The sequence below is a fragment of the Littorina saxatilis genome, linkage group LG3, assembly GCF_037325665.1.
Source record: "Littorina saxatilis isolate snail1 linkage group LG3, US_GU_Lsax_2.0, whole genome shotgun sequence".
NCBI lineage: Eukaryota > Metazoa > Mollusca > Gastropoda > Littorinimorpha > Littorinidae > Littorina > Littorina saxatilis.
In genome coordinates, this window is record NC_090247.1 from 50,995,614 (window position 1) to 51,018,351 (window position 22,738).

The 22,738-nt window shown below is 42.4% G+C and overlaps 2 protein-coding genes across 2 annotated transcripts in view; one reads left to right on the forward strand and one right to left on the reverse strand.

The window, feature by feature from the left end:
• Positions 1 to 77: 77 nt before the first annotated feature.
• On the forward strand, positions 78 to 13,336 carry LOC138962598 (ashwin-like). Its single transcript, XM_070334471.1, has 4 exons — positions 78 to 172; positions 2,088 to 2,290; positions 3,852 to 4,245; positions 11,609 to 13,336. The coding sequence occupies exons 1-4, from the start codon at positions 80 to 82 to the stop codon at positions 11,672 to 11,674; spliced, it is 756 nt and encodes a 251-aa protein (XP_070190572.1). The 5' UTR covers positions 78 to 79; the 3' UTR covers positions 11,675 to 13,336.
• Positions 13,337 to 13,338: 2 nt separating this feature from the next.
• Positions 13,339 to 22,738, reverse strand: part of LOC138962597 (WD repeat and coiled-coil-containing protein-like) — a 47,171-nt gene continuing 37,771 nt past the window's right edge. The window contains exons 12-16 of the mRNA XM_070334470.1: positions 21,596 to 22,386; positions 20,908 to 20,954; positions 20,264 to 20,322; positions 18,256 to 18,384; positions 13,339 to 16,627 (exon numbers count right to left, since the gene is read on the reverse strand). Of these exons, the coding sequence (XP_070190571.1) occupies positions 16,476 to 16,627; positions 18,256 to 18,384; positions 20,264 to 20,322; positions 20,908 to 20,954; positions 21,596 to 22,386 (1,178 nt within the window). The 3' untranslated portion in view covers positions 13,339 to 16,475. The remainder of the gene's footprint in view (positions 16,628 to 18,255; positions 18,385 to 20,263; positions 20,323 to 20,907; positions 20,955 to 21,595; positions 22,387 to 22,738) is intronic.

The window sequence follows — 22,738 nt, forward strand, 5'->3', positions numbered from 1 at the left end:
TATTTCTGATTAATTTGAATACACTTTTAACTTTATATTCCATCCGTGCCCTATTACTTTACTGCAGACTAGCTATAAAATGGCTGCCCCCATGGAAGTCAAGATTCCAAAGATTGACTGGCTTTATCCTGAGCTTTTGTCCAAAGAAGGACTTGTAGAGATACTTTCACAGGTAAATTCTCACAGCGCTTGTAATTTGTGGTACGACCACGAAACTATAGGCTACTGGCAGGGTTTTAACACATTTTTTGCTTGATATTCTTCGCCGGGTAAAGCCCAAGGTTTCGATTTCCTCCGCAGCAAAAGTAATGAACTGATGAAGACGGAAGTTTGAACTACTGTCTTTTTTGCAGGTATCCCCTTGACGCACGATTTTTGCGTATATGAAGCATTAAAACACAGAGAGAAAAGTAAAAGTATGATTAGGAAGCAGTATGCAAAGAAAAATCCCTGATTCAGTACAGTCTGCCAGTGCCCACTGCTATTAAAGTGCCATATAAACAAAAGCTATATAATAGTTAATACACTCCGAGTGTATACAGAATCGATAGGACTGAATACTCCCCGACAATGAAAAGCACTGTTACATCTCTAAGCCAATAAAATGCCCCCTTACAAGTCATTAGGAAGTAGCCAATGAAAACTTAGTCTGACTCTGAGGTATTGACACCATCTGGATATCTTTTTCAGAGGGTATACAGGGCTGGCAATAATGTACACTCACATGGTATAAAACCATTTCTAGGTAAATACACAAGTGTGTTCCAAACTCCGACAATAAACTGCTGTGTAACATCAGTTTTGTGTTTGTTTTTGTCTGTGTTTGTCCCTGCGTACTTTGAATTTGATACCATGAATCGAAAGTGAAGCGTTCCTTAGCAAAATGGCGTCGAATGACGCTCCGAGTGTTGATGCGGTTTAATGTCTGGTCTTTTATGTACACCCCAAGAATGTAATCTACGTTACAGCAAAGGCCATGCAGCATCAGATTGTTTTTGTTTTTTCGTACTCTTATAATCAACTGCTCTGCGTTCCTATCACATAGTGGTGTCAAACAGCAAATTTGCTTCACGATCGGAAGCTAACGCCGGAGTGTATATATATATGTCGTGCCGAATTCACGTAATTGCCGAATTCGCGAAATCGGCAAAATGTTTGCCTATTTCACGTAATCGGCAAAACGCTGCCCATTACGCGAAATCGGCAGCGTTTTGCCGAAAACGCGTAAAGGCTTGTAAAATGTGCCGATTTTGCGAAATCGGCAGCCCGTTTTTGGCTTTAAAGTTATCAAATGCCTAGGATATCATCACACTTAGACAGCTAGATACTCGAATGGATAAATGTTGCAATAATTGATAAGTTATGGCAAGTTATTGCAAAAATTGTAGTTTTCGTGCATTACCAGAGTTATGCTTGACACAGACCAACACAGACCATCAAAACCAAAATAGGGAGTTAAATTCATGTTAATGCAATGATCTGGTGACAAAAAAAGTAACAGACTGGCTGTCACTTTTGCGAAATGGAAAATGTTTAGGAGCCTTTACGCATTTTCGGCAAAACGCTGCCGATTTCGCGTAATAGGCAGCGTTTTGCCGATTACGCGAAATGGGCAAAAATGTTGCCGATTCCGCGAATTCGGCAATTCCGTGATTTTGGCACGACATATATATATATAGGGGTCAGAATTTTGTATACACTCTGAGTGCGTAAAGCCAGTGGGTATAAATTATATCATTTGTTTTAACCCTCCTCTCCACCCCTCATCCCCCCCCCCCCCCATTCCTGGCCCAAACCTTGCAGGAAGACAGAAAGGGAAATAGATATATCTATATGCTTCATAGATAGCATTGTGTATTGGAGATGTTAGGGATCTGCATTTGGGAACTCGAGCAGGCCATATTGGGCGCTCTGGAGGGAAAATGGTTGTGTAGTGATTCTCCTTTTCTATGCTTATTACTTGAGTTTATGCCATTTTTGCAGTAAATGGGATGCTGTTCATAGTGCTGTTTATTTCAAATACTTGAAATAGTTGACCTGCATATATCTTGGTTCTGAAAGCAGTGTGTAATGTCTCTGTTATACAGCGTTTTGTGAAACTGCCAGATGACACAGAACATACAAGTAAAGATGACCTGCTGGAGCTGTACTACAAGTACATCATCCCAAGGCCGCAGCGACAGTATCGTCAAAACCGTCGAGGACGAGAGATGACAAAGAAGCAAATTTTGCAATCCAAAAAGAGGAAAATCACAGGCCCAGACGACTCTGAACCACCTGCCAAGTACATGTACGTAGCTAATTCATTTTCAGCAGTGAAAATTTTAAGTTATGTATTAGCTACTAGATGAATACCCGCTTCGCCGGGTACGGCTGCGCCGGGAAGAAGTCGAGCCGAATATGCCGGGTGTACGCCGGCTTTGCCGGCGCACCGCACGGAGGAAGGGAGATAAACGCGGCTAAAAACACTGGAGAAGATAAGGAAGAGTTACTGGGAATGGATCCAGAGAAAAACCAAAATCGGTTCAGTGCTGCGCGCTGAGAGCACGTGTTGAAATATCTCATCGATGAGGTTGTGTCCGGGGTGTAGCTGAATACGGTCTCCAAATTTGAAAAAGATCCCTGGAACGCCGAAGAAGAAGAAGAAGAAAAAGATCCACCGAGAACTTTGGCCGTGCATCGCGGACACACACACACACACACACACACACACACACACGCACACACGCACACACACACAGACACACACACACACACACACACACACACACACAGAACGCCACAAGTCGTATATATATAGATTACTGCAGAGGGAGATAGTTGTAACAGAGGGAAGTAGTTGCAATGAACTTTGATTTAGAATGTGTGCTTTTGTTGTCATACCATTGAATGGGTGATGGAACTGAACTTCAGTTTGGCCTACTCAGCATAAGCTACACACACAACATATATGCTGTTAGAACATGTGCAGTTAGAACAACATGGTTGCACTTACACACAGTTGCCGTTAGAACAAGTGCATGTACTTTGTAATCACAAACAAACATACACACACATACAAATGTTTTATTGTTTGTCATAGTATGTCCACACAAGCAGTTAAGAATTGTAGAATGCACTTTTTTTTATGTAGTGGTCGGTGATTTTGTGCAACACAGCATGCTTCTTTAATAGTTACGAGTTTGCTTTCACTTTATGCCACACTGGACTCGCACTGCAGACTAAAGGTACCTGTAGCTGGGCAGTAACTCACTGTCAAGGTCACAGATTCAGTGTTCTCTTGATCCCGTCGCGATATAACCGTCGTGGTTGAAAACGACATTAAACACCAAATAAAGAAAGTGTTCTATTGATGAGCTGTCTAAATTTAACAACTGAATAATATAAATACTACAGGATTTTTAGGAGAGCTGTTTTATCCTCCTCTTCTTCTTCGTTCATGGGCTGAAACTCCCACATTCACTCATGTTTTTGCACGAGTAGATTTTTACGTGTATGACCGTTTTAACCTTGCCATTCAGGCAGCATACGCCAATTTTGGGGGAAGCATGCCAGGTATTTTCGTCTTTCTCTAACCCACTGAACTCGGACATGGATTACGGTATCTTTTCCGTGCGCGCTTGTGGTTGCGTGTACACACGAAGGGGAATAAGGCAGTTCGGCACTAGCAGGTCTGCACATAAGTTGACCTGGGAGAATAAAAAATTCTCCACCCTTAATCCACCAGGTGGCCGCGGCCGGGATTTGAACTCACGACCCTCCGACTAGGAGGCCGATGTATTATCCATTGCGCCCATCAGAGAGTTGTTTTCAAACACATGCATTATTTTTTGTATTTTTTCTGTGTGCAGGAAATCTGCAGAATATTCTCGTCCTGTGACCTCTTTCGATGGCGTCGCAGTGGGAAATCGCTTGAAGCCACCTCCGTCTTGCATCAACTTTGAGAAGAAAGTGATTAAGCTTGGTGGATCTTCTACAACACAGAGTCCTTCTAACACTGCAAACACAACAGGCCTGAAAGTGAAAGATGACACAGGAACAACAGGGTCAACCTCACCAAAAGTCATTAAACTCGGTCGGTCGACGTCTGCATCCAGTGATCCCAAATCCCCCACATCTCCAAAGAAGACTATTTCCGTGAACAAAACTGTGAAGCTGATTAACTCACATTTGTCACCATCTGGTGATATCGAGAGTAAAAAATTTGATGCAACACACAATGCCAGCAAAGGAGAACAACCCATGGTGAATGGTTTCTCTTTGTCTAATTCAGTTGATGTTGCTGTTGCTATTAAATGCTCAATTGATTGGCAACATGTTCTTGAATCTAACAAAAACAAAACAAGATTAATGAGTGTCATGAACACTAAAGATTTAATTAAATTACATATTCTTACTCCGAATCACATAAAGCATTGACGCAGTCTGAGATGCTAAGGTCTGAAAAGGCTACCCGTCTTAAACAATTTTAAAGGGAAGCAACCCCACCACAAAAAGTGTAAATGGAGCCTTGGTAATGACCACAGACCCGGGGAGTTACCTCCCATTGGTGTGTAATACGTCACTACCGCTCCTCAACACATGGTCAAGATCATACGACTTTTTCAGCTCTGAGAGAAGGTTGTTGATTTTTTGGCTCTCCCCTAGCTGTGCTGTTTGGTGTTTGTTTGACGCCCACCGGCCACTTACCGTCTTACTTGCCTTCTGCTTCGTTAGTTGGTGAGCTCTTTCCTTTTTGGTCATTATTTTGACAAGAATGTTGATGTAGTTGCTGACTTTTCGTCCGTTTTTGGACTTGTAAATTTTTCAGTAACTTATTGTTTGGCCGCCATTTTTGTTGGTCAGCATGGCTGACAGCGATAAAATGTGGCAAGGCCGATGTAATGGTGAGGTAAACCTTATATTACCTCCTTACTTGCCTTCTGCTTTGTTAGTTGGTAAGCTCTTTCCTTTTTGGTCATTAGTTTGACAGGAATTTCGTTGTAGTTGCTGTCTTTTCGTCCGTTTTGGACTTGTAAATTTTCCAGTAACTTATTGTTTGGCCGCCATTTTTGTGGGTCAGCATGGCTGACAGTGATAAAACATGGCAAGGCTTATGTCTTGGATCTTCCAGACCATTGGTAATTGTTGTTGTTTCGGACTGTAATACCGCTATGTCCGTTACTTATTCTGCCCCAAATGAACATGTGTTTTGGGGGCAGTTAAGCATGTCTTTGACTTCTTTTTGACTCACATGCGAAGCAAAAGTGAGTCTATGTACTCACCCGAGTCGTCCGTCCGTCCGTCCGGAAAACTTTAACGTTGGATATTTCTTGGACACTATTCAGTCTATCAGTACCAAATTTGGCAAGATGGTGTATGATGACAAGGCCCCAAAAAACATACATAGCATCTTGACCTTGCTTCAAGGTCAAGGTCGCAGGGGCCATAAATGTTGCCTAAAAAACAGCTATTTTTCACATTTTCTCTGAAGTTTTTGAGATTCAAAACCTCACCTATATATGATATATAGGGCAAAGCAAGCCCCATCTTTTGATACCAGTTTGGTTTACCTTGCTTCAAGGTCAAGGTCACAGGAGCTCTTCAAAGTTGGATTGTATACATATTTTGAAGTGACCTTGACCCTGAACTATGGAAGATAACTGTTTCAAACTTAAAAATTATGTGGGGCACATGTTATGCTTTCATCATGAGACACATTTGGTCACATATGATCAAGGTCAAGGTCACTTTGACCCTCATGAAATGTGACCAAAATAAGGTAGTGAACCACTAAAAGTGACCATATCTCATGGTAGAAAGAGCCAATAAGCACCATTGTACTTCCTATGTCTTAAATTAACAGCTTTGTGTTGCATGACCTTGGATGACCTTGACCTTGGGTCAAGGTCACATGTATTTTGGTAGGAAAAATGTGTAAAGCAGTTCTTAGTGTATGATGTCATTGCTAGGTTTAGTTATTTGACCTTGACCCTGAAGGTCAAGGTCAAGTAAAGGTCAAGGTCAAGCATGTGAGTCGTATGGGCTTTGCCCTTCTTGTTCTTCTTGCTTTCCCTCTTTTAGGCATCGAAGCATGGCGCTCTGGTGTCTATACTGCTTAGCTCTTTATTGCCAGAGTTCCGCAGTTTGGGAGAGAAGAATTGCAGCGTCCCACACCGCCTGCCGGTGGTGTTTTCCCACCTTCATTGGGTGACGCTCGCTTTTTGGCGTCGTTGATGGCGTCGACGACGATTTCCGGGGAGGATCTCCTTGCTTCTTTGTCTTCTGCCTCCGTGGTTGACACTGCAGTAAGTCGAACTGGTCCACCGGCCCTCGTGAGGCTGCCGGACATTCCCTGCTGGGAAACAGTTCTTTGGCGCGGGATCACAACCCGCAAACTTCTGTTCTGAACTCGCCTATTGTCACGTAGAGGGCATACGGATTTTCAGAGCAAGGGCGGCTTCCGTTTCCGGTAGTCGCGCTGCTGGGTTTTCCCGGAAGCGAAGGTCCTCCATCTCATGTACACGCAGAGGTCTTGACTGGAGTTGACCGCGGACTGGCCTATGGGCGCTCGGGCTTCCGGCCCCAGTCCACTTCTGTTCTGACCTCACCTTTGCCTCGTCGCGGGCATTGGCGTTTTCAGAGCAAGTGCGGTAGCCGTTTTCGGCGCTGCGCTTCCGGTTTACGGGAAGCATAGGTCCTCCATCTCATGTACACGTTGTGGTCTTGACTGGAGTTGACCGCGGACTGGCCTACGGGCGTTCGGGCTTCCGGCCCAAGTTCATGCAACCTTTGCTTCCGCATTGTGCTGCTTTGTCTGTTGCGTTTCCGGCTCTGTCCGGATACACTGTTCCTCTTCCTGACGCTTCCTCTCGGATGTCAGTGAGTGAGGAACAGCGGCTGGCCTACGGGCATTCAGGCTTTCAGCCTCGGCCGGGACAGTCGTCACTTCACCTGTTGGGTGTTGCGGCTACGGCCTATTCAGTTCTGGTGGCTTCGGATGTTACCTCCTCTTACTCTTACCCTCATACGGGAGGGGTTGAGACAGGACGGTTTCCGATGGACGGGTTTCCGGTTTCCGGTCATCCCGTTCATTAGTCTTCCACTGGCAACTGTGACTTAGGTCCGTGTCCGTTCGCTTGGCTATTCTGATGTACAGTCTTTAGCCAGCGATCAGACATGTTCTGGATTTCCGTCGAAGCTCTTGGCTGCTCTCGAAGCTGCGACGAAGGTTACTTCCAGATACTTTTCGGAGGGTACATCGGCTTCGGAGGCTTCCGCTTCGGTTGCTCAGTCGGCGATGTCGGACTTCCGTTCCGCGAAGGAGGAGGATTCCTACTTCCGGTTCGAGAGTCACCTTCAGCGTGTACCACCTTTCGCAGGTTTTGGCTAGACCATCTCCTCCTGGAAGTGGTATCCCCAGTGTTCCGGTTCTGCTGCTCGTTCCTCATGGTTCAGTTCCGGAACACGCTCAGCCTTGGCTGGCTTCGGCTACACAGGCTTCGACTTTTGTTCCTTCTTGTCATAAGAAGTTCACTTTGCCGAAGCCGGGCGGAACTTGTTGGCGTCCTTTGCTCTTCCGCGTACACCTTTACAGGTAATGCAGGAACTTCTTCCTCTGCTGGTGAAGCAGGTTTTAGAGGGACTTGGGTGTTGCGTTACCAGACCACACCCTTGTCGCTTCGGAGGAATTTGGACGTCAGCTTTTGGAACTTGCCTCTTTCTCGGAGATGATCGTCAGAGCGCTCTCTCGCTCTCTCACGGAGTCACTGAATCCTTTCACACTTAGTGTGGATCAGGACGCTGATGACATCTCTACTCTTTTGGTCAGCCCTTGCTTGGGTGAATGAAGAGCTAATGAGGCTGTCCTCCATTCACTACGCTCATATAGTCATGTGTCGGAGGGACGTGTTTCTCTCGCATTCTCAGTTTACTGAGCAGACTAAGAGAGACACCTTGAGAGCTTTTGCCCGTGGTAAAGGGATCTCTTTTGGACATCTGGTGTTTGATACCAGAAGGAAGGAGATCCAGTTGAACAGAGATCAGCAGTTCTCAGACTTCTCTCTGCAAGGGTTGAAGCAGAGCTAGCCTCCTCAGGAGAAGCAGGCTCAGTCCTCTGGCCAAGCTAAACCGGCAGCCATTTGGCTGTCTCTGACTGGTTCTCAAGTTTTGAGGTAAAGATCAGTGTCGGGCAGGGGGAGGGGCAGCTCTAGCAGCAAGCCTTACCCCCAATGAAGTGCTCCCGATCTCACCCCCCCTCCGCCCTCCACTTTCGTGATGGCGGGGGTCCCCTCCCTGCACTTTCTCATTGGATGGTCTCTGTACATAGCCAATGGATGGTGGGAGTGGTGAGGTCTGGCGGCTTCAATCGATCTAACGGATGCATATTTTCACATTCTTATGCATCTGTCCGATCTTAACACAGCGAACAAGGTCTATCAGCTCGAGCACCCGCCGAGGTCTCTTCTGGTCGGATCTAGGGCTGGCCTCAGTCAGTGTAACAGTCGTTTTCAGTCACGGGCTGCTTCTTCTGTCGCACTTCCGGTTTTAACCGGGGAGGTTGTTCCTCTCACCGACGGTCAAGGAGGTACGTCAGGGTTTTTTGGAACAACGGCTGACCTAAGGGCATCTAGGCTTTTAGCCTCAGCCTGTGCAACAGCCATTCCACCTGTTGGCGGTGGTGGTTGCTTCCTCTGTTCTTGTCGCTTCGGATTTCGACAATTCTTTCCTTACTTCTCTTCCTATGCAGGAGATGAGGCAGGACGATTTCCGTTTGGGTGGGGTTTCTGTCTTCACGTTACCCTGTTCACCCTTTTTTGCCACAAGCAACTGGACTATGGTCCCGCAGTGGGGCACTGCGGTTATGAAATTAAAGGCCCCTCCTGTTTTTGGAACCGCAGGAGCTTTCTAGTTTGCTGTTAGGTAGATTTTTGGTTCCTCTTTCCTGTCATGCTCTCTTTTTCTTCATGAATTCTTTTCCTTTTTCTGCCTTCTTGCTCATTCACCTGTATTTTTTCCAAAAATCTCTTCTCTTGCCGCTTGTCTCGCGATTCATGTATAGTTTAATCTGTTAGTGTTCTGATGTAAGTCCAGCAGTAGATAGGTTAAGCCTATTTTAACATACTGGAAACTGGTAATCTTCCAGTAGGTATTAATTTAGTTTTACTAAAGCCTGCTGGGACACAAGTAATGGGTTAGTGCATTTGTAAACAGGAATCGCTTGACAAGTGGCCCCCTTCATCCCCCCCTTCCTCGTCCTGATATGGCTCTGCGTAGTCGGCTGGACGTTAAGCAACAAATAAACAAACTGGACTATGGTCCTTGTTTGTCTTTCGCTGAGTCGGACTCTGTCTTTCTCTCTGGTGTTTCGTCCAAACTTAAGGTGCGCTTGAGTTGGCCTCGGAGATAACATACAGATTTTCCTGAGGGGGCATTGTCTTTGGCAATGTATGTTTGAGGAGTCATCCTTTGTGGCTTACCACCTCTCTCAGGTTTGGCTAGTCCTCTCCTTCGGGCAGAGGGTTAGCTAATGTTCCGGTTTCTTTGCTGTGGGCTCATAGCCCAGCATCGAATTTGGCAACCGAAACTTTCGTTTCGTTCTTTTACCTGCGTACTGTGGGTACTTCGGAACAATGGCTGTCCTACGGGCATCACGGCTCTCAGCCTTAACCTGTGCAATAGTCTCCTGTCTGTCGCTGTTTGTATATGGCCTTTTCTTCGGTTCCTGTGACTTCGGATTTCGACTCTTTCTTTCTTCACCCTCACCCTAGATGGGGTGAGTCAGGACGACTTCCGTTAGGTCGGGTTTCCTTTTACAGTCACCCTTCTACCACAGGCAACTTTGACTACGGCGTTTGCGCGTTTTTGGTTTTTCGCCCAAACTCAGGAAGGCTCTTGATTTGGCCGCGTAGGCTGAACTGCGGACACTGTGGCTTTTTGCCATTTTTGTTCATGGTCACTGGTCACACCAGGCTTTGACCACTGTGACTTCCGCACTTCCGGTTGCTTACGCACAATCGTAAGTCGCTGCTTCCTCGTACTATCTCTCTCTGTTTTCGCAGGGACTGGTAGAGGATAACTGGCGACCATCTCTTTTGAGGGCAGCTAGACTGCTGGTTACGGCACCCTTCTCAAGCATGCTTTATGGGTGACGATGTCAAAGATAGCAGTCAGTTTCTTTCTTTGGCGTTTTTTCTGTCACTACCCAGGAGTACTATGTTTCTTGTCTTGGTTAGACTTGGTCTCTAACGCAGGGAAGCAGAACAGCGTGCATTGGAGGGTGAGCGTTTCTTCACGTTCTTGGAATTTTAGGAACGTTTTTTGCTCTTTTTTGAGCTTTTCCCATCGAATTGGAATCTGGTATCTTGTACTCAGGCGTCTCTCTCGCTCATTGTGTGGAGATCGGTCACTCTTCTCTTGAGCTGACTTCTAAATCTCACAGGCCTTTTCGGTCTTCACTCCATCCCAAGGGTTGCATACTTTGGCATGATTGTCTTACGGTCACCTCGAGGGTTCGTCCTACTCAGCACTGAGTGGACAACGTTATGCACGGATCGTTCCAGGGCATTGGCATTTCCTTCCAATAGAAAGGGGGGGGGGGGGGGGGCAGTTTGTCTTTCCCCTCGACTCGGCTCGGGTTAATTAAATCCAGGGCTTGAGTCTCTTCCTGGACTGTTTTATGGTCCGGGAGATTGGACGAAGTGCTGGGCACGGCTTACTGGCTCTCTGAAGTTGTCTTTAGCAAGTTTTGCCTGAGAGACATCACGGTTGTCAATCAGGACGGTTCTCGGGTCCCTTCCTGCGGGCCAGTTTCTAGCAAGGATTTTTAGAGTGAGTTAGATTTTTCTTTCCCACCGCCTTGTTGAAGCTATCTGCTTTATGTGATTCGGAGTAAGAATATGTAATTTAATCGAAAATTTTAAAAATAAATTTTCATTTGATTAATATACTTACCCGAATCACATAGTTTATGCCCTCCCACCAACCCCGCTTATGGTTTTTTAGTTTCTTTAAAGCCGTATGATCTTGACCACGTGTTGAGGAGCGGTAGTGACGTAGTACACACCAATGGGAGGTAACTCCCCGGGTCTGTGGTCATTACCAAGGCTCCATTTACACTTTTTGTGGTGGGGTTGCTTCCCTTTAAAATTGTTTAAGACGGGTAGCCTTTTCAGACCTTAGCATCTCAGACTGCGTCAATGCTTTATGTGATTCGGGTAAGTATATTAATGAAATGAAAATTTATTTTTAAAATTTTCGAGTTCAGAATGTTCATTTACAGTAATAATGAGGCCCCTCTGATTGAAGGAAATCTCCCAAAGGACACTTCTGTGATCCCTTGGTCTATTATCTTGACCAAAACATACGTGTCATGCAATGCAACCTGCCTTGTAGGCCCCACAGATTTCCTTTCGCAGCAAATACGCAAAATAAACTTTTCCCACGCTCATTTTTCTAGCCTTGATTGAAGTGAAAAGAGTTGTCCCAAGAATTATCAAAAACAGAAAACTGTCCCCTTTCTAGAATTTCATTTACAAATGTTCAAATCAGTCCTTCCTGTTACGTGTACATGTATTAACTCCACATGACAGACTTGTATTAATGTGCCTGTGCTTTTTGCTTGTTTCAGGAAACGGATGGTTCCGATTCCAACGCAGAAAAGAAACCTAAGAGGATGAAGATTTCTTGGCCTTGAGTGTTGATATGTCTTTCTTTTAAAGTTACTGAACCTGTCACGTTCAGGTGCATAGAGCCTCTAGGGCTTTCAGTCATGCCGCAGGCAGATATCCGTTTGAAATAATACCAAGTTTCATTGACTTTCATGCAAGGAGTCAAAAACTGCAAATTTTTTATGAATTAATTTTGGTCTGCCTCCGGGCAGGGAAGAGTCGCCCTCAACCAGGCTCATATGAGGTCCCGCAGATAAACCTATCACGTCAAAAGTCTATTAGTCTCGTGGAGAAGGAGAATTATTTTTATTTTGGGTACTTTACGTCAAGATATTGTGTTTGATTTACGTACGAAAATTGTAAAAGATGGTATGTGGGTCCATTTTGACATACCGCACACAGCCTTCAGCCCAAGAACGTGATCACAGGAAATGTTAATTACTATTTAGCAGGAGATGCGAACTGACAAACCGCATAAAGTTTCATTTGGCTGGCAACACTAACACCGTAAAGGTATGTGTAGGCATCCGTGAGATAGTTGTGTGAAGCTTTTGGCCGTTTATATCGTAATCTGCGACAAAAGACTAATCTTTGCTCTCCATGCTGTGACTCATGCACTACAACTTTAATGTCAGTGTAAGTTAACTAGCAATGTGCTCTGGTGTTTCACTTTGAGGTTGGCAATGTCACATACTTTAACATGTATGTATGTTTGAGAGAGCGAGCATGTGTTTCATGATAGAAAGACAATTCATTCACAGTACACGGCGAAGAACATTTCTTGTTGAACAGTTAACAAACAAAAACAGAATAAGAACACACATGCTGAGATGCCTGACCTCTGTAATTAACATTGCATTAGATGACCTACCTATCAGTGCATACTGTTGCGCGTCTGAATTCATGTAGAATTCGCCATGGTATTGTTTGTTCAAAGTAATTTTCAACACGTTTCTGACCATGCATACATCCTATTGGAGATAAACCTGATAAGTTTCTTGGTTGCGCTTTTGGAAATCTGTGTATGTATAAAACTCGAGCCACTTGTCTGTAACTGCATGTCTTGGTAGGAAGTGCATTGTTTTCTCTTGCTACACAAAGAATGCAGTAGTTTGAAACTCTGAAGGCTACATATTGTATGCTGCTGCTTTATGGTTGAATTTGTTTAGGTCTTTGCAGAACATCATTCTTGTTGACATATAATGCAAAATGACTTACTTGCTCTGCTTGTTTGGCATAAGCATTAGTGTTACGGTATTAGTGTATTGTGAAAACGTCGATGGTGCATTATCATGCGGTGATGCCCACACAATGACTGAATGTATGCAAATTTAGAAGATATTCCTAGTCAACAGTTTGTTTGCTGATTTCATATTTAAAATTGAAATTGACTGTTTTCACATAATTATGTTCATACATGCAGCTGCTTACTCCAGTTAAGCATTTAGATTGTTCATTGCATTGAGTCCGATCTATTATGAATGATACCGTTGTCATTTTTGAAAGCATAATTGTCATGATATAGTAATTTTTTCTTTCTACACTTCCTTGTTCTCTTAAATGTTCTGTCCACACTGGTGTAAGGGGTGCTTTGTGTGGAGTAATGATTTTATTCAAGAATTATTCTGAAGCTCAAAAAAGGGTGATTGAGAAAAGAAAGGCACAGAGAAAGAAAGTGTGCAAAACCATCTTGTTTTTAGAGTTGTATTCTTTATTTCTTTATATTGCATAGTTATAGCTGTACATTTTTCTGATCCGTTCATTCAGATTCGCTTTCTTTCTCTCTCTCTCTCTCACACATACACACACACTATCTCTTTTTCCCTTTGTCTCACTTCTTTGAACACATTTTGAACGTTTCTGATATGTAAAACACAACCCCCCGCGGGTTAGGGGGAAGAATTTACCTGATGCTCCCCAGCATGTCGTAAGAGGCGACTAACGGATTCTGTTTCTCCTTTTACCCTTGTTAAGTGTTTCTTGTATGGAATATAGTCAATGTTTGTAAAGATTTTAGTCAAGCTGTATGTAAGAAATGTTGAGTCCTTTGTACTGGAAACTTGCATTCTCCCAGTAAGGTCATATATTGTACTACGTTGCAAGCCCCTGGAGCAATTTTTTGATTGGTGCTTTTGTGAACAAGAAACAATTAACAAGTGGCTCTATCCCATCCCCCCCCTTTCCCCGTCGCGATATAACCTTGAACGGTTGAAAACGACGTAAAACACCAAATAAAGAAAGAAATGTAAAACACAGATCTCGTGAGATTATTAAAAAAATATGAACACCTTCTACTGGTACAGTTCAGTATAAAAACAACAAGAAAATTGCCAACTATGATACACACTTGTTGGTACGCAATGTTATACACAAATAGACATAGCTAAACACATTTTTTTTGACAATAATCAGCTTTGGTAGACCACTTTTAACAGTTATGTGGAGGGTTGAACCTTCGCCTTTGGTAGGAAGAACAAGATAAACTGTAAGAAGCTGTGAGGAAATTTAAAAGCGCAACTGAAATCATTTCGCCTCAGATAACTCTGCAGCAATATTCTGAAGATGCTAGTGGTCAAGGTGAACAATGACTGTCGAGATCTGTGTAAAATGTCATATTTTGGTCAAAAATACAAATAACATTTATATATCGATCGATTCTGGTTAGAAATCCTTTTAGTTTTTACGATTGTAAACGGACATACGGTATTTTGTAGTCTCGACTGGCCGTCTAAATATGAAGTTTTGTCGGCCTCTGACGTCACATGGCTTAAAGAAGGGAAATCCAATGTTCAATCGATACATAACCCTTTATCATTTTTTGTCTTAACTAAATGGTTTATAAAAATAGATCTTTGTTTTTTTAAATTTATAATTTTCCTGCAGTACAGCTCTGCACTTTTGATCCAAGACAAACCGGATTTTGTAAAGTTTTAGGGATTAGGAACTTTTTGGTTTTACTAGTGGGGAATATATTGAAGTAAACATGGGATCCTTTTGATGAGGTAAGCGAGGAAATACGTAATCATGAATCACAGTCATTAGTTACCAAATTTACTAGCGCATGTTGCCTTGTTGCATACATGTCTTTCTCAACAGACAAAACAAAGCAAAGTTGCTTGCATATATATTGACGGGCTAAGTTAAACATATACACATCTTCTTCTTCTTCTGCGTTCGTGGGCTGAAACTCCCACGTACACTCGTGTGTTTTTTTGCACGAGTGGAATTTTACGTGTATGACCGTTTTTTACCCCGCCATTTAGGCAGCCATATGCCGTTTTCGGAGGAAGCATGCTGGGTATTTTCGTGTTTCTATAACCCACCGAACTCTGACATGGATTACAGGATCTTTTTCGTGCGCACTTGGTCTTGTGCTTGCGTGTACACATGGGGGTGTTCGGACACCGAGGAGAGTCTGCACACAAAGTTGACTCTGAGAAATAAATCTCTCGCCGAACGTGGGGACGAACTCACGCTGACAGCGGCCAACTGGATACAAATCCAGCGCACTACCGACTGAGCTACATCCCCGCCCTTATACACATCAAATAAAAGAGTTCAGATCTTTTCACAACCTGTGCACAAACATTGCATTCAATATTACACAAGTACATTAGTGAGTACAAATAAAGCTTTATTACAGCAGGAATGATTATGCGGTGATTTATGACATTACGGTAGGCTTTTTATAAATAAGCGTTGGGTTTGCATTCTCTGACGGGAAATCAGTGGGTGAATTCAAAAGTTTACTCTCTGCTCTGTCAGCTTCATGTATAATAAATGACAGAACTCTGATACATGTAGCATTTAAATGCTTGTTGATGATAACGTGAAGGTGTGGACAAAAATTAAATGGAAGTTTTGATTTAAATGACACATACTGTGAAGAACACGCAACTGTGCCAAGGACGTCAGCAGTCTAATATTGTCTGTCTTGTTTTAAATTTGTGCCTGAAATGATTTAATCCCGAAGCAGGGGGGAAAATATTTTTGCCACTTGCAACAAAGAAAGAATGCCCTGTTCCCTGTGAAACAGACCTGCGTTTGATAATGACAAGACCAATCGAGGCATGTGACTTTAAACAAGAAAAAAGATTTTAAAAAAAAAGCTGCACTTGTATGAAAAAAACAAGGACTATTTGCATATATGCACTTGACAACACAAGACCCCAAAAGAGTAAAGCAGTAAAAGATAATTTCAAATGCTTCAGAGCCGGGATTTTTATCACTGGAAGTGTAACTATTGCCAAAGCTTATTGTGTCTGTAGTTGTTGGAGTATGCAAACTTTCATCAATGTTCTCATACTCAAGGGATATACAATTTACATCTGAGGAAGCTCAACATTTACAAAAGCATTCATTAATTAAGAACAAATTCCTGGCAAGAAGAGACGCAATTAAGAAAAAAATAAAAGCTCTATAATCATAAGCTTTGGTTAAAACATTTGGGACTCAAGGTATACCACAGTTGATTCTCGACAACAAAACAAAGGTGATTCGCTTTCATCCGATGCAAAGATAGCAGAATGGCCACAGCTAAAGTGACAGCAAAGTAAAATACAAAAACATACAATGCATGGATATGGGCAACCTTGTGCGCCACGCAATCACTCGCAGAAAATTTCACACATTTTAAATGCTTTTTGCCAAAAGTCTTTGCATAGCAGGTCAGTAGAACAGCCATTTTAAGATTTCCCGTTCATAACCTCTATAAATGTACCTCCATTTTAAGATACTACTTTTAAACCTGGTTTTCTCACATTTTTGAAGGTCTTAAAAGGGGAGGGGGGGTGTCCACTGTATTACATTTCTTGGGACTTTCTTTTACTAAGGCTTTGGCACCTCCTTGCTGCGCGATTTATGAGCCATTTGCGGCGAGTAGACGACTGGGATACCAGTCACTTGCAGAATGGTCCCAGCAGAGAATTTCATGGGGATGTAGCCATCAACATTGGCTCCCAGCACCAGAGGCTCGCCATCTGAAAAGAAAGTGGATTTTCATTTTAGAATAAAGTTGAGAACACTTTCCGACTACATTTATCACATTTTGATATGCCCACCCGTGTTTCTGCAGAAATAAATGAACAATGGTTTTGCATCATGTCCCAGCATGTCCTCATTGCACCTCCCCTCCCACACACATGTATTTATATTAGTTTTCATGAGCAATTTCTGCATTAGGCCTCTTGCTTCTATTCTCAAAAACACTACAATGTGTTTCAGCTGGTTTTGTTTTTCTCCTTTAGCAGGCCACAATGCATAAAACTTCATAATTCCTCTCCCTCGATACACTAACAATGTCTTCCTTTTATAATCTTGCACGAACGTTACCACACCACTACACAGATGTTATTCTTTCTCTTTCGGGAGGAATTTCTCCTTTATAACTCCTCCTAGCATTCGCTTTTGGCGTGAAAACTCAAAAGTTGGACATGTGTCATTCGTTGTGAAGCAGTAAACAGCACTATATGGTCATGTCTGATTATTACACATCTTCCCTTCATTCAGAGATATAAATGCTAATCTTGCCATTTTTGACTCACATGCGAAGCAAAAGTGAGTCTATGTACTCACCCGAGTCGTCCGTCCGTCCGTCCGGACGTCCGTCCGTCCGTCCGTCCGGAAAACTTTAACGTTGGATATTTCTTGGACACTATTCAGTCTATCAGTACCAAATTTGGCAAGATGGTGTATGATGACAAGGCCCCAAAAAACATACATAGCATCTTGACCTTGCTTCAAGGTCAAGGTCGCAGGGGCCATAAATGTTGCCTAAAAAACAGCTATTTTTCACATTTTTCCCATTTTCTCTGAAGTTTTTGAGATTCAATACCTCACCTATATATGATATATAGGGCAAAGTAAGCCCCATCTTTTGATACCAGTTTGGTTTACCTTGCTTCAAGGTCAAGGTCACAGGAGCTCTTCAAAGTTGGATTGTATACATATTTTGAAGTGACCTTGACCCTGAACTATGGAAGATAACTGTTTCAAACTTAAAAATTATGTGGGGCACATGTTATGCTTTCATCATGAGACACATTTGGTCACATATGATCAAGGTCAAGGTCACTTTGACCCTTATGAAATGTGACCAAAATAAGGTAGTGAACCACTAAAAGTGACCATATCTCATGGTAGAAAGAGCCAATAAGCACCATTGTACTTCCTATGTCTTGAATTAACAGCTTTGTGTTGCATGACCTTGGATGACCTTGACCTTGGGTCAAGGTCACATGTATTTTGGTAGGAAAAATGTGTAAAGCAGTTCTTAGTGTATGATGTCATTGCTAGGTTTAGTTACCCTAAAGGTCGAGGTCAAGCATGTGAGTCGTATGGGCTTTGCCCTTCTTGGTTTTTTTATTCAGAAACTTGTAAACTCTTTTTCCCTTGAAATCGGCGTATCACTGCCTAAATGGCAGAGTGAAAACGTTCATACACATCGTGCAAATAAACACGAGTATATGTGGGAGTTTCAGCCCATGAATCATTGAATGCAAAAAAAGTAAACTCCTTTTTCTCTTTTTCTGCCATATTCCATTCTCATCTGTGACCGCTATAAAATATCATTAGAAATCACAGCAACCACTTTTATCATGTCACGTACCCAGGATGAGCTCCACAGTCAGAAGACCGAAAGCGTGCCTGACAGGGTCCAGCTGAAGTCGGCCGTTGTCCAGCAGAAACTTGCGACTGACCCGAGCACCTCCAACCACGCACTGTATGCTCACAGCCTCTGTAGATAACACAGAAAATGTATGAAGCACTCCGAAAGGGAAAGGATGTTTAAGTTCGAAAATCAAGAATCATAATACAGTAAAACCTGCCTTTGCAACCACCTCTCAATATCGACTACTTGCCCACAACGACCACTCTGAAGGATCTCAGATGAGTTTTTCATCTATGATATTTCAACTTTACATAGCAACCACCTGTCTGTAACAACCATTTTTGCATGGTCCCTTGGGTGGTCGGCGTGGGCAGGTTTGACTATTTCCTTTTTGGAACAAAAATTATGTTTTGGAATTATCGAATGTAAAAAAGATATTTTTGCATGTGAAGACTATGTCACACACCTGCCATATCAGCAATGTGTTTCAATGATGAAGTTTAGAACATTAAACAACAATTTGCCTGTACAGAAAGAACGGTTTAGTGCATTTGTAAACAGGAATCGCTTGACAAGTGGCCCCCTTCATCCCCCCCTTCCTCGTCCTGATATGGCTCTGTGTAGTCGGCTGGACGTTAAGCAACAAATAAACAAACAAACAAACAAAAAGAAAGAACGTTATCTTAACATCCCGAGGTCAGAAAGAACTTGCACCAAATGTGTATCACGAGATATAGGTGATGAATTCCATTATTTATTTGTCTGTGATTTTTTCAAAGAAGAAAGAGCTGAGTTGTTACCACCTTACAATTGGAAAAAACTTAATGCACTTACATTTAAAAAGTTGTTTGCTACCAAGAAAAAGAAATTGCTAAAGAATATCTTGGACTTTATTAATAGAATTTGTAACAGTTTTTCATAATGTTTTTATTTTTTTTCATTTACTATATTAGTATATATTATGATTGTATTGATTGTATTTATTGTTCAAAATGCCCCCAGGGGTTATGGACTAATAAAACTTGAACTTGAACTCGTCAATTAAATTTTCCATAAACTTATCTTTTTACATTTAGTCAAGTTTTGACTAAATGTTTTAACATAGAGGGGGAATCGAGACGAGGGTTGTGGTGTGTGTGTGTGTCTGTCTGTCTGTCTGTCTGTCTGTGCGTGTGTGTGTGTAGAGCGATTCAGAGTAAACTACTGGACCGATCTTTATGAAATTTGACATGAGAGTTCCTGGGAATGATATCCCCGGACGTTTTTTTCATTTTTTCCGATAAATGTCTTTGATGACGTCATATCCGGCTTTTTGTAAAAGTTGAGGCGGCACTGTCACACCCTCATTTTTCAATCAAATTGATTGAAATTTTGGCCAAGCAATCTTCGACAAAGGCCGGATTTCGGTATTGCATTTCAGCTTGGTGGCTTAAAAATTAATTGATGACTTTGGTCATTAAAAATCTGAAAATTGTAAAAAAAACAAAACAATTTATTAAACGATCCAAAATTACTTTTATTTTATTCTTCATCATGTTCTAATTCCAAAAACATATAAATATGTTATATTTGGATTAAAAACAAGCTCTGAAAATTAAAAATATAAAAATTATGATTAAAATTAAATTTCCAAAATCGTTTTAAAAACTATTTCATCTTATTCCTTGTCGGTTCCCGATTCCAAAAACATATAGATATGATATGTTTGGATTAAAAACACGCTCAGAAAGTTAAAACGAAGAGAGGTACAGTAAAGCGTGCTATGAAGCACAGCGCAACCGCTACCGCGCCATACAGGCTCGTCACTTTCACTGCCTTTTGCACTAGCGGCGGACTACGTTCAGTTTCATTCTGTGAGTTCCACAGCTTGACTAAATGTAGTAATTTCGCCTTACGCGACTTGTTTGTTTTTGATCAAATTCAAAGAAAACTTTGGAGGTCTTAGAAAAGAGGTTTCACTGTACTAAGGGTGTGCTAAAGGTGACACACTGTAGCTGTAACTCACCAGGCTCTGTCATCTTCTGATACTTGACCGGGAACACACAGGCAGTGTCCTCCACCATCCTGCAAGACGAGAAATAATACAATACAATGCAATACAATACAATGATACTTTTGTATCTCAAAAGAGACATTACATTGTGGCTGAATAAAAGTAAGTGAACACTTGCAACTACTCAAACTATACAATACAATGCAATACAATACAATAATACTTTTGTATCTCAAAAGAGACATTACATTGTGGCTGAATAAAAGTAAGTGAACACTTGCAACTACTCAAACTAATGCTCACATTTTGTTGTTGCTTTCACATGATATTTTGATCATGCTGACCAGCAAGAATATGAATACTGTTTCTTTGATTTCATAAACAAAAAATCTAGTACTTTAAGGCCATCCTTAACTGAGCCCAAAGTTGACTTCGCAAAGTCTTTTTACAACAAATTCAGTGCCAAAGCTTGGCGCAGCTAGCTTGAGAGGCTTTACTTACTCATTTCAATTTCATTTCAACCATCATATTTTGATCTGATTTTATGTATCTAGGCCTGTGGTTATCATACATGTACAAGAAACTTTGCCTTACCTTGCCTATTGAAAAAGTCAACCCAAACACACTTGCACACATACATCACAAAGACCACTTACACAGACAGATCCTCCAGCCTCCTCTGTAGTGCTTCAATCTGATCTCTCTGCAACAGAAGAAAAACCTTGTTTACTCTCATGTGTGAGCTTCAGTCCTATGTGACAGAGTGACAGATAGATGAAACTTCGCCTCATAATTATCTCAGGATTTGTTTGCTACATTGATATGTAGAAAAAAATTGCTCTTTTATGAATCCTAGATTCACAACTATACACATCTGCATCAATACAGGATTTTTGTTATGCCGAAGTGATAACTTGAACTTTTTATTTCTACATTCAAGATCAATAGAAAACCTTATCTTCTCAATCTGGTCTGACACAGCACCTTCCATATCACATTCATCTCAGCTACATTATTACTCAGACCCCCCCCCCCCCCACCCTACTCCCTTCCCCTAAAATCAAAGGAAGAACAGTTCCTCAGTGGGAAAAAGACCACAACAAACTAGTAAACTCAAACCAGATTCCGGGGAAAAAAACGGTCATACACGTAAAAGCCGTGGGAGTTTCAGCCCATGAACGAACAAACAAACAAACAAAAACCAGATTCCCACATGAAATAACACACCTTGTGAGTGTGTGTGTATGTATGTGTGTGTGTGTGTGTGTTGTTCCAAATGATTCTACAGCGCTTTGAGCAGGGTTTAACCCTGGATATATGCTCTTTAGAAATATGATGTATTACCTGTTGCTGTATTTGTTTCTCCAAGCCATCGTAGTTGCTGTCGTTGCTGTTGAAACTGCTACACACTGATACACCATCCTCCACGCTCTGCTTTCCATCCCTCTCCCTGGAAGATCTGGAGGGCTTAGGACTTAACGAATCTCTCGGACGAAGGGGGGTGTTGCCATCCTTAGCCCTGTGTGACGATGCTCGCTCTAAACTTACACTTTCACCTTTTTGTGTTGAGTCTCTCGCAGGTTTTTCTGCGTCTCTGCTGTGTCCGTTTGCTTGCTCGTGTGGCGTTCCTTTGGTTGTTTTTGCTGTAGAACTTGTTGTGGTACTTGATTTTGATGCTGCGGCTTTCACACTTCTGTCATTTTCACATCCATTCTGTGTTAAATCGTACTTCTTCGAAAGATCTGTGTTGTTGAACTGGGGCGACGTTTGAGAGAAGTCAACCTTCTCTATTTCCAAGTCCCTTGAGGGAGAGGACACACGTTTCAATGAACCATCCACTTCTTCCACCAAGCTGCGCGGACTGTCCGTGATTTCCTCGACAAGTTTTGAGTGAGTTTCCCCCACAGAGTCGACATGAGCCAGCGTCAGGCTTATCGTTGGTTCACCGCGTTCCGGTGACTTCAGTCGGTGATCTGGTCGTTCTCCTTTGTAGCTGGCCTGACGAGTGTGAAGGTGGGAGTCGCTGATGCTGCTCTTGTTTTTGGGTTCTCGAAGGCTTTCCGATTTCATTAGGGACGCAGAGGATGTGGATTTGACGCTGCCTGAGAGGCCGTTAGGAAGCTGTTTGGCATTTTCTGAAGAACAAAGAGGAAAAATGTTGTCACTTAGACTTCAGCAACACAAAGAAAACCTGGTGCTGTCTCCTTGTGAGAAAAAACCTTGTAAAATGAAAAGGAACAAGCAACCATCTTTTTCCTTTTGCTTGATTTACCATGTCATGTAAACCAAAACATTTTTTTAGACCTCCAAAAATGTCAGGAAATGAGGTCTTTAAATGAAGGTAAATGGACAAGGCATCATAACCCCCCGCGGGTTAGGGGGAAGAATTTACGCTGATGGGGTCTATGTCGACCAAAAGAGTGGGATTCCCTGTAGGTCGAGTTCCTGTAGGTGGATTCCCTGTATACCTAAGACTTTAAAATTGGC

Excerpts from the sequence above, each read along its gene's own strand:
- LOC138962598 (XM_070334471.1), top strand. The coding sequence starts at position 80 with ATGGCTGCCCCCATGGAAGTCAAGATTCCAAAGATTGACTGGCTTTAT. Across the intron at positions 173-2,087 it reads TTGTAGAGATACTTTCACAG|CGTTTTGTGAAACTGCCAGA; the intron begins GTAAATTCTCAC and ends TCTGTTATACAG. Across the intron at positions 4,246-11,608 it reads GCAAAGGAGAACAACCCATG|GAAACGGATGGTTCCGATTC; the intron begins GTGAATGGTTTC and ends TGCTTGTTTCAG.